General features: G+C 38.7%; 1 protein-coding gene across 1 annotated transcript in view; it reads right to left on the bottom strand.

Annotated features, from left to right (window-relative positions):
* Positions 1–339: 339 nt before the first annotated feature.
* The window catches only part of jph3b (junctophilin 3b), a 190,022-nt gene continuing 177,887 nt past the window's right edge, over positions 340–12,474 (bottom strand). Inside the window, exons 4-5 of the mRNA XM_070896973.1 lie at positions 6,459–7,345; positions 340–420 (exon numbers count right to left, since the gene is read on the bottom strand). Coding sequence (XP_070753074.1) covers positions 340–420; positions 6,459–7,345 — 968 coding nt within the window. The remainder of the gene's footprint in view (positions 421–6,458; positions 7,346–12,474) is intronic.

Raw genomic sequence — 12,474 nt, 5'->3', positions numbered from 1 at the left:
TCCTCATTGATAACCAAATGGCCATTTCATTGAAGTTTCTTGATGTCAGAACTAAGGTAATGTTACCTTCCTCCTAGTTTCTCTACAGTTCTTCTCTTCAAACATTGCATGTTAAATCGTTGAAGTAATGGGGAAGCATATTTCACCATTCTGTCATGCCACAGCTATTTTATTTATGCCATTAATTTTGACTAAAATCCAGTATTGTTATCTAGGAAAGGCAAAATGTGAAGAACTTGACCATGTTCTCAGTAAAAGCTGACTTTTTCAGATTGAAGTACATCAGTTTTCTTTTACACAGTTTCATGTTTTCTCTTATTTAAGTTGACAAATAGGCATTCAAATAAAAAAGTGAATAAACAAAATGGCGACACCGATGTTTAGCAAAATCACCATTGCAACCAGAATGGGATTGGAGCCCTAAAAGAGAAAAGAAACATACATATGAAACATGGAAATTAGGCGACCACAGATAGTATCACAAATAAATATATCTGACACAAATGTTTTCCCTTTTTTTTTAAGAAGAGAATTTATCCAAACTTTTCACTGATCAGAAATGGTAATCATTTTTAACAGCAGAAACCCCTTTATTCATCACTGTTAACCCTTTATGAAATAAACACTTCCAAAAATTAGAATTAACCTGCATATATACATTTGATCTCAACTTTCTGTTAGTTACAGTCATTGTTTAAACAAAAGTATTCAAATGAAAACAAATCTGAAAACAGAGAGATGAAATTACTCTTCATGAAAAATAGGTAAATGTCTCTTTTTCTCTATAATCGACCAGCCATTAATGAAATTTCATATTTCAAAGACCCCTGGTCCTGTGATCCTGTTCATGGGACATTAATTGTGAAGAAAAAAATTACTTTCGCCTGTTTTTTGTTCAGATAAATTTCACCTTTCTTATCCCAGCATATCTTGGAAACCTATCTTGTTATAGAGAGTGAAAAGGCAGGAAAAGTTTGTCACAATGATTTCATCGGCATGTGTGCAATGATGCATTCTGAGACAGGGATTTGAGTGACTAGTATCTCTCAAACTTTTACCGAAAGATAGTGGCCCATTAACGTGGTGAAACTCTACCATGAAAACCTTCCAGAATATAGTTTTGGAGCATGGATTATAGTTAAAAATTTTATATTTGTAATTTGTTGCTCTAGCTTACAATAGTCAACAATTTTTAAGGTTACTGAGATTTAGATGGGGACACTCTCAAACTATCAGCCACCACTCTCAACTATCACTTCTTGTATGATTTCAGGCCCATTAGTTGCCAAGGTATTCTTCTGCAGCTCCAATGGTAGCTACTGTAGGGTCATTTGCACCATTCAAACATACATTATGGTGTGTACAGATGATGTGCCTCAAATGCATCTTTTGGAAGTAGAGCATTGTTAAACATTTAAGGCTGTTTTCCATTAAAATGATTTGGGATACCCATCTGCACTAATGCACTATGACACACAGTAGAAAGATATGGGTTCTCCCCAGTGATTCCTAAAGCAGCAGATTAAGAATCTCTCCTCAGGAAAAATGTATCTCTGCCACCGTTGTTCACCTTGTTAAAAAATGGTACATGCAGAGGGTGTGAACGAATCATCAGCCAAACCTTGCAGTTTGGAAATGGTTATGGGACAGAAGAAATCTAAAATAGTAAATGAAAAATAATTTAACAAGAATAGGAGGAAAATAATTTTTAATTACTTCTCTACCTGATTATTTACATGGCACTGCAGGAGGTTGTCAATACCTCAGTGAGCAATCATCAATTGTAGAGAATATTTAGTACTTATCAACTTTTACAGTGGCTGAATGAACTGTTGCAATGCTTTCGTGCAGTTTTATTGAGTGAGGCACACCTCATATTACAATCTATGTGTGACTGCAAGTACTTTTGTTGTCATTCTTTGGCCTGTGTGGAATATGAAGGTACATCTGACAAACTGTGAGTTCCCCTCTTATTCATTCCTTGCATTCTACATTGAAAATTAATTCCTGGTGAGGCTAAGGCAATTATATTATTTTATAATGCAACACAGTTTTCAAGAGGCTAAAAGCTATTTGTCTTATACAGGCTGTCTGCCACAATCCAAAGATAATTTGTCCGACAGGAACTTAGATTAAGCACCTAATGCAAAGTATTGAACCTGAGCCTGGATTAATCCCACCATTTCAGGCAGCCTTTGACTGAACAATGAAAAGGATGTTGTCTTTGTCAAAGGAATTGTGTCTGTTTAGACAAATTATACTCTTGAAAGCCACAACCTCCAATTTTATGACAAAAAAAATAGGTTAGCTATTTTCTATACAAATTAATCTTATTCAACTGCAAGTGATTCAGTTAATTTCAGATACTTCTACTTAAATACATAGAGCCTTTAACGAAGGTATAAGCTGTTGCTAGGTAACTACTGAGAAAGCTAATGAGATGGTAGTATTTAATGGCTCAGCAGATCTTAGGCACTGAAGTAGTTGTTGTGCTTCTTAAAATGAGCTAATGAAAGGTTGGAAAAATAGGCACAATAATGTACTGAGCTGAATATCAGTATGAATTTACACATTAGACAGAAATCAGAAAAAATGTTTCATGGCTCCTTATGTTGATTTTCTTAGATATTAACACGAATAAAGTGATGTGGGCATAATAGAAACACTCCCAGATAAGTCGAATTTGCAGCTGGTGAACCATTTAAACTTCATCTGCATGTGAACTTCAGGTAATCATCCACAACTGCACTAGTCAAACTTTCGTACCACATGGATAATAAATATCAGGCACATAATGGGTCGAAAATTGCGGCCTCACCAGATGCGTACAATGTGCACATGCACTGGAAGAGGCCTCGCAAAAGCAAAGGCTTTTGCGATCTGTTAAAATTTATTTTGGCAGATCACACGTATACCCATAGGAAGGACATCAGCGGGGCAGAGATTTGCCCAACTCTTGCCCAGCGAATGTCCTTCAAACTCTTACACCTGGTAAAAGCAGGCGTATAGCCTATTTTTACCAGCATAAGAGTTTTAAAACATCGAAAAATTAAATTTAATTGCTATTTTTTATATTAAAAACCCTGTCCATTAAGGTAAGTTTATTTTTAACCCTACTAAAACACATTTTTTTTTAAATTTAAAAATATCTATTTTTTTCTAAAGCATTTAATTACAATGAATTTTAAATATGTGAGGTGTTTATTAAAAAAATTGTGTTGTGTTTCTTGTTTTTTGGGGGTACTCTCATTGATAGTAATGGGAGCTCGTACTGTACAAACGGAGTTCCCATTATTATCAATGAGAGTACTAGATGTTCATTGGTGGGCCAGGCCCACGTGACCTCAGGATATGAATATGTACCTGGAAGACATGTTCCCGTACGCTGGACTGCGAAACTAGAAACTAGGCCTCATACCGCAATCCTATGTTCCTCCGGGACCACCAGGTATTTTCGTTAAGATTTTTTTGGTCGGAGGCATTCTTCCCCCCTCCCACCCCCCCTCCGCCCATTGTATTTGCTAGATACAAAATTAATATTTTGACGGTGATTGTGTAAAGTGGGTGATAGCATATTGGCAGCCCATTTTACATTTCTCCCAATTTTTATTTACATTGAAAGTATAACTGGCCTCACAATACCTCCAGCACTAGCACATATTTTATCTGCCTGCTCACCTGAATCAAAATCCTGTGATCATGTAATTTAATGCAACTCTCCAGCAGCAAGAAGTTGCATTTCTTTACTATAATGTTGCATAATCTTGCTGCTGTAGTCATAATGAAATATGTGGGATATATGCCAACCCCAAAGGATGCTGGGATGTCTCTGCCTTTGTCCTGTTTTTGTTGAGTTAGAAACTTACACCAACAGCATGAAAGATTATTTAAATAATCTTGTTATATATAAATGACCTAGACTTGGGTATCGGGAGTATAATTTTGAGGTTTTAGGATGATACGAAACTTGGCAATGTAGTAAATAGTGAGCAGGAAGGACCAGATTTCAGGAGTACATAAGCAAACTGGTGAAATGGGCAGACATCTGGCAGATGCAATTTAATGCGGATAAGTGTGAAGTGATACACTTCAAGAGAAACAACATGGAGAGGCAGTATAATCTAAATGGTACTATTTCGAGGTGCAAGAGCAGAGGGACCTGGGGGTGCATATTCACAAACCTTTGAAGGTGGCAGGGCAAGTTGAGAAGGCAGTTAAGAAAGCTTGTGGGATACTTGGCTTTGTAAATAGGGGCATTGAATACAAAAGCAAGGAAGTTATACTAAACCTTTACAAATCACTGGTTAGGCCTCAGCTGGGGTATTGTGTACAATTCTGGGCACCACACTGTAGGAAGGATGTCAAGGCCTTGAAGAAGGTACAGAGGAGGTTTACCAGGGATAAGGGAGTTCAGTTATGTGGAGAGATTGGAGAAGCTGGGAATGTTCTCCTTAGAGTAGAGAAGGTTAAGGGGAGATCTAATAGAGGTATTCATAATTATGAGGGGTTTTGATAGAGCAAGCATTTTCTCTGGCATGTGGGTTGGTAACCAGAGGTCTTAGATTTAACATAATTGGCAAAAGAGCAAGAGGAGAAATTTCTTCACTCATAGGGTTGTTAATATCTGGAACACACTACCTGAATGGGTGGTGGAATCAGATTCCATAGGAACTTTCAATAGGCAATTAGACATGTACTTGAAGAAGACCAATCTGCAGGGTTATGGGGGAAAAAGCTGGGGTGTGGGACTAAATTGGACAGCTCTTTCAGAGAGCTGGCACAGGCATGACGGGCCGAATGGCCTCCATCTGTGCTGTAAGATTCTTTGATTCTATGAAATATGCATATGTCGGGGTTGTATCAATACAAATTGAAATCTCCCCTGATGGAATTTTGAAGAAGGCAGAATCAGATTTTCTGAAGCAGATGAAAGCAACTTTCAGAAAAGAGGCATGGATGATTTTAATACACTGCCTGCCTTTACAGTATAATTGAATATAAAATATAACTTTTTGTCATTTTTTTATGCAACACGTTTGGTATAACCAGTCTACTCACTGCTAAACCATATAATGTGGAATGTGCCTCTTTGGCCTGCAGGGCCTACACTGATTATTTGATTATACTTTCTGGGTTATTTGATAGATCGATAGATTTTTGTTGGGTAAATGTATCAAGGGATATGAAGCAAAGGCAGGTAAATGGAGTTGAGATATAGGTCAGCCATGATCTAACTGAATGGCAAAACACGCTGCATAGCCTACTCTTGTTTCTATGTTTTCTCATGGGATAAATTATTTATTTAGTAGCTTATTATTGAGTGTCTCTATTCCTATCAATTCTTGTATGTGAATGAAAAACTATTCCACACTATTACTGTCTATTGTAGGATATGTGTGACCTTATATAAGCAAATAGTATTATCTTTTCCCTTTCGATTTCACAGATTGTTATTAAATGAATAAAAAGCTAAATTTCTAACTCTATTATGCTAAGTAATTGGATGTATTCCCTTAGATTTATTCAGCATTCCATTTTACAAGAATTTTGTTGTGTGTGTTGTGTCAGAGGTAATTCAACTGTATAATACTTTTAAAAAGATTATGGCTGGAATTTTTTGCAGATGGTAGGTTTGTTATTTAATTTTATAATGATTTTTCTTGAAGTATGCAAAGTAAAATCATTTTGCCACTGACAGCCAGACCGTCAGTAAAAGATTACTGCTATGTGGATAGAACGGGACAAGCTTTGCCAAAGTTTGCACATTTCTGGAATCAGCTTTACACGAGCAGGAAACCCCTCCCTACCATTTGAAGTGGGGTATTCCCTTTTCTGGCCATTATTTCTGCTTGCTGCTGACAGTCCACCACACTGTCTACTAACTTGAAAATCCAGCCCAAAAATCTTAGTGGACATGGCAATTAAAATCTGAAGGTTGGTTAGACACATTGCTTCTATTACATTAAACTGACTTGTAAAATATTTTTTTTTCATGAAATCAGTCAACTGGAATCAGAAAATGATTGTGCCAAATTGTTTTGATGTTTTACTTTGATAGCTATGAACTGCAAACAAAATTTACAGCTTGAACTATAAATAACATTTACTTCATCTTTAACTTTAACTTTATATTTTAAGTGATTTTATTTGTGCTTATCAAAGTGAAGGATGGCAGTGCTGGGAATAGAATGGACTATGAGATTGACACACAATAGGAAGTAGACCTTGAGAGCCAGAGCTACAGTTACATTCGATGAGACTCTGTTGCTGATTGCTGAAACATACAGGAGTTGCACTTGTACCCAGGTAGGAAGCTTCAGTACGAGTACAGGTCTATCATTTACCTCAAGCAATCACCTTGCATAAAATTTACTCATTTTTCTAAACTTGAGTTTGATTTGATCAAAGTTAAAAATAGTTGCTTCTATTTACAATGGTAAGTTTTGCAAACTACTTACTGAATGAGATTTATATTGAACCATCACTTCCTCTTCAGACTGTAGTATAGTTACTGTCTTTGAATTTGGTGATGTACTAATGACATGCCTTGATGGTTGAGGCTCCTGCTTTACATTCATTCTCAGGTTCTCCAGCCTCTGTACATTAGGCTCAGAGGGGGACATAGGTCTGAAGTTCTCTTTATTTTGTGTTGTGGGCTTTAGCCTCTGAACTCCATAGCTGAGAAAGTCTGGGTGGTAATCTTCCATCATGTTCTTGGAGCTGAGGTTACTGCAGTGTTTTTCTGAAAATGTATCTTCTACATAGGAATCCATGCGTTGTAGGGGCTTCATTTCCATTTCATAGTTACTAAGTTTTTCTTCATCCTGCTCATGCAGCTGGCTACCTGAATCATGATTATGCAACCGATAGGATGTCCATGAAAAAGTCGGTGACTCTGTCTCTTTTCTGTCAGTGGGTCTGTGGTTGTATTTGCAGTCATTAACTCTTCCCCTGACCGCCTCAGCTAGTGTTGGTGTATTTGAGCGGCTGCTTCCTTTGCTTCCTCCCCTGCGATTGCCTGATCGCTGGTTATCATTCCAGTTAGTAGCTCTTGGGTATTCACCCCTTCCTCCTTCGAGCAACACCTGAATGTCTTGCCCTTTATCACGTTCCACATTGACCTGTCTCACAAGCCTGGAATTCTTTTTTCTGTACTTTGGTGGTGAGGTGGATGGTGAGGTGGACGATCGGCTTGGCACAGGGCTATGTTCTGGAGTAAGATCTGGGGGTGTTGTTCCCTTCCTGTAGAGCTCTGGACTCTCTTCCTGAGGTAGACTTTCTGATGAAATTCTGTCTATCTCATTCTCAGTTGAGTTCTGGTGTTTTGGCCTTTGATATTCAATTCCTGATGGGAAAATGATTACAGCATTAAACTTTCAATAAATCTTTGATATGTATACTCCTACCCCTCTTGCTAACATTTAAATCAGGGAATAATTATTTATTTAAAGGAGAATGATACACAGTTCCTTACTTGTCAGAATATGAATGGTTAATCTCTAACAGTTCTGAGCTGTCTTGTGGTATCTCTTAATACATCTTATCGCCTATTATGTTGAATAAATAGTCTTGAGATCCATACAATTACCTTCTGATAACCAGTAACGTTGGTTGGAAATGATCACTCTATTTGTTACAAATGGCAATATTTTAGTGCAATAGCCTCTCACTATAAAGCTCACTGATACACCCTGTACTACAACCTCTTAACGTATTATGCATTGTTAACTGCTCCCTCACCACTACAAAACTCACACACTATTTACCTCGTTACCTATTACATAGAAACATAGAAACATAGAAAATAGGTGCAGGAGTAGGCCATTCAGCCCTTCGAGCCTGCACCACCATTCAATAAGATCATGGCTGATCATTCACCTCAGTACCCCTTTCCCGCTTTCTCTCCATAACCCTTCATCCCTTTAGTCGTAAGGGCCATATCTAACTCCCGCTTGAATATATCCAATGAACTGGCATCAACAACTCTCTGCGGTAGGGAATTCTACAGGTTGACAACTCTCTGAGTGAAGACGTTTCTCCTCATCTCACTCCTAAATGGCTTACCCCTTATCCTTAGATCATGTCCACTGGTTCTGGACTTCCCCAACATCGGGAACATTCTTCCTGCATCTAACCTGTCCAGTCCCGTCAGAATTTTATATATTTCTATGAGATCCCCTCTCATCCTTCTAAGCTCCAGTGAATACAGGCCCAGTCGATCCAGCCTCTCCTCATATGTCAGTCCTGCCATCCCGGGAATCAGTCTGGTGAACCTTTGCTGCACTCCCTCAATAGCAAGAACGTCCTTCCTCAGATTAGGAGACCAAAACAGAACACAGTATTCCAGGTGAGGCCTCACTAAGGCCCTGTACAACTGCAGTAAGACCTCCCTGCTCCTATACTCAAATTCCCTAGCTATGAAGGCCAACATACCATTTGCCTTCTTCACTGCCTGCTGTACCTGCATGCCAACCTTCAATGTCTGATGTACCATGACACCCAGGTCCCATTGCACCTCCCCTTTTCCTAATCTGCCGCCATTCAGATAATATTCTGCCTTCGTATTTTTGCCACCAAAGTGGATAACCTCAAATTTATCCACATTATACTGCATCTGCCACGTGTTTGCCCACTCACCTAACATGTCCAAGTCATCCTGCAGCTTTTTAGCATCCTCCTCACAGCTCACACTGCCACCCAGCTTAGTGTCATCTGCAAACTTGGAGATATTACACTCAATTCCCTCATCCAAATCATTAATGTATATTGTCAATAGCTGGGGTCCCAGCACTGAGCCCTGAGTCACTTCCTGCCATTCTGAAAAGGACCCATTCATCCCGATTCTTTGCTTCCTGTCTGCCAATCAGTTCTCTATCCACATCAGTACACTATCTCCAATACCATGTGCTTTAATTTTGCACATCAATCTCTTGTGTGGAACCTTGTCAAAAGTCTTTTGAAAGCCCAAATATACCACATCCACTAGTTCTCCCTTATCCACTCTACCAGTTACATCCTCAAAAAATTCTAGAAGATTTGTCAAGCAGGATTTCCCTTTCATAAATCCATGCTGACTTGGACCGATCCTGTCACTGCTTTCCAAATGTGCTGCTATTTCATTTTTAATAATTGATTCCAACATTTTCCCCACTACCGATGTCAGGCTAACCGGTCTATAATTACCTGTTTTCTCTCTCCCTCCTTTCTTAAAAAGTGGTGTTACATTAGCTACCCTCCAGTCCATAGGAACTGATCCATAGTCGATAGACTGTTAGAAAATGATCACCAATGCATCGACTATTTATAGGGCTACTTCCTTAATGTGATATCTTCACAGAGCACACACACACAGCTTCTTAAAATGGCAGGCTGCTCTGTCCGGAAGCTACTGGAAGCTGCCTGTGTGTTTATTATAACTCTGTAGCTGCAGTACACAATACGTCCACATCCACTGTATGGAGCTACAAGCATTACAAGCTTACAGACATCACACTTCTCCCTCCTTAATGAAAAAGCTATCATAACAAACATCATAAATAACTTCATTTTTATACATATTTACAAATTTAACTTTACCACTTGTTTTCTGTTTCGAAGAGGATACCTTCGCTCTCGAACAGAATCTTCCAAACATGGTGTTGATTTCACACTCATTTGAGGCTCATCCTGAGGAACATTTTCCTCCACGGAATTTCCTTGATTTTCATTTGCACTCACTCTAACTTCAGGCTCTTTGTTTCCCTGACTTGGACTCAGACTTTCATTCTGATTCTCTCCTGGATTTGTTTCCAGTACATTGGATTTACTGCTGGTGTATCAAAACTATCTGATGAGTCAGAAATAATTGAATCATTCCCACCTTCAGCTCCTTCCATGTCTGTAGGTAAAATATGATCAATATGGACAAACCTAACCTGTCCATTATCAAACATCTTTACCAAATATGTGCGAGGACCACATATCTTCACCATTCTTCCAGGTAACCACTTTAACCATTTATGGTGATGGTTCTTCACTCTCACCTTCTGGTTTAATTTCACTCTTCTCACTTTTAGTCTCCCTTTATCATGATTCTCTTTTTTTCTAATTTGTGTCTCTTCTACAGACTGTGCCAAATTTGGCTTTAACAATAAGAATCTGGTTCGTGGCTGTCGTTTGAGAAACAACTCTGCTGGCATTCTACCAGTAGTTGTATGAGGAGTATTTTGATATGTAATCAAAAAATTAGCCAATTTGTGATCCAATGACAACTGTCGTTCGCTTGGATTTGGATCTAATATTTGTTTTATGAGGGCACGTTTGACAATTTGTACAGTGCGCTCTGCTGCACCATTCAAAGCAGGGTGGTATGGTGGAACTTTGGTGTATTTCACACCATTTTTGCTCGTAAATTGTGCAAATTCTTCTGAATGAAATTGTGGTCCATTATCCGAAACAATTTCTTCAGGGAGGCCAAATGCAGAAAATAATTTTTGTAAAATGTCCAATGTTTTACTTGTTGTTATTTTCCACATTGGAAACACCTCAACCCACTTTGAATGGCTATCAATTACAATGAACAATTGTTGTCCATTTAACTCAGCAAAATCAATATGTAGCCTTTGCCATACCCTGGAAGGCCATTTCCATGGTTGTAATGGTACTGGTGGTGGTTGCTTGCTTACTGATTGACATGTCGTACACTGACTCACAATGTACTTTATATCTTTATCAAGACCTGGCCACCATAAATAACTGCATGCAAAACTCTTGGTCAAGCATATTCCCAGATGCTGGTCATGGAGGTCTCCTAATAATTTGGACCTGAATTTCTTTGTTATAACCACTCTTGCACCCCACATGATACAATCTTTATCTATTGATAATTCATTCCTACGAATGAAGAATGGATGTGTATCTTTGTCTGTTACCTGGTTTGGCCATCCATTTGCAAAAAACTCATACACCTTTGACATCACGGGGTCACATTTGGTTGCTCTACCGATCTCTTCAGCTGTGACTGGTAGTTCATCAATGTATGAAAAATAAAACACTTCTTCCTTATCGGGTGTAACCTGTGATGGGAAAGGCAATCTAGACATTGCATCAGCATTACTGTGATCAGCTGATCGTCTGTATTCAATATCATATGTATATGCTGACAAAATCAAGGCCCATCTCTGCATTCGGGCTGCAGCTAATGTTGGAACTGGGGACTTTGGATGGAGGATTGCTGTTAGGGGCTTATGTTCTGTAACGATAGTAAACTTACGACCATACAAGTATTTGTGAAACTTCTTGACCCCAAAAATTAATGCCAAAGCTTTCCTTTCAATTTGCGCATAATTTTTCTCACTGACACTGAGAGTGCGTGAAGCAAAAGCAATTGGTCTCTCCTCCCCACTACTTAATACATGAGAGATTACTGCTCCAACTCCATATGGAGAGGCATCACATGCTCGTTTAATCTCCTTAGATATGTCATCGTGAACTAACATGGTGCTCTCTACCAATTTGTTTTTACACTCCTTGAATGCTGTATCGCATTCTTTTGACCACTTCCACTGGACCTGTTTTTTTCCAAAAGTTCATTCAGTGGATGTAATACTGTAGCCAAATTTGGTAGGAACTTCCCATAATAGTTCAAAAGACCCAAGAATGAACGAAGTTCAGTGACATTCCTGGGAGTGAGTGCATTTCTAATTGCATCCAATTTTTCCTTGGTCGAATGTAAACCATCTTTGTCTACTCTGTACCCTAAGTACTCCACTGAGTTTTTAAATAACTCACACTTACAAGCAGACACTCGTACTCTGTGCTTCTCTAGCCGTTTGAGGACTTCATTCAATATTTTATTATGAATTTGCCTATTTGATGCTGAAATTAGTATGTCATCCAAATAACATACTACCCCTTCAATACCTTGCAAAATCTGGTTCATCACCCCTTAGAATATGGCAGGGGCGGAAGACACTCCAAACGGTAGCCTATTAAATTGATATAGGCCTAGATGAGTGTTTATAGTCAAACATGACTTGGACTCCTCATCGAGTTCAAGCTGTAAGTAGGCATTCATAAGATCCAGTTTTGAGAAGATCTGACCACCTGTCAGTGTTGTGAACAAATCTTCTATATTCAGCAATGTATTGGGGACATTACCCTCTAGAACCTGGTTTACGGTTACCTTATAATCACCACACAATCTTACTTTACCATCAGATTTAGGTACAATAACAATGGGTGTAGCCCAATTACATCGATCAATCTTACAAATAATGTTCTCAGTCTCTAGTCTTTTTAGTTCTTGCTCAACTTTCTCCTCGAGTGCATATGGTACGGAACGTGGCTTGTAGTAAACCAATCTAGCGTCTTTCTATACCCTGACACTCACCTTGAAGCCTTGGATCGGACTGCCCTTTTCGCAGAACACCTTCGGATACTGTTTGATAACCTCATCCGTTGATGAAAATCTCGCTTCCACAGAGAAGATCTTAC

The sequence above is a fragment of the Pristiophorus japonicus genome, chromosome 13 (genome assembly GCF_044704955.1).
Source record: "Pristiophorus japonicus isolate sPriJap1 chromosome 13, sPriJap1.hap1, whole genome shotgun sequence".
Taxonomy (NCBI): Eukaryota; Metazoa; Chordata; class Chondrichthyes; family Pristiophoridae; genus Pristiophorus; species Pristiophorus japonicus.
Note: the sequence above shows the minus strand (reverse complement) of the source record. Positions and strands in the feature narration are given on the sequence as shown.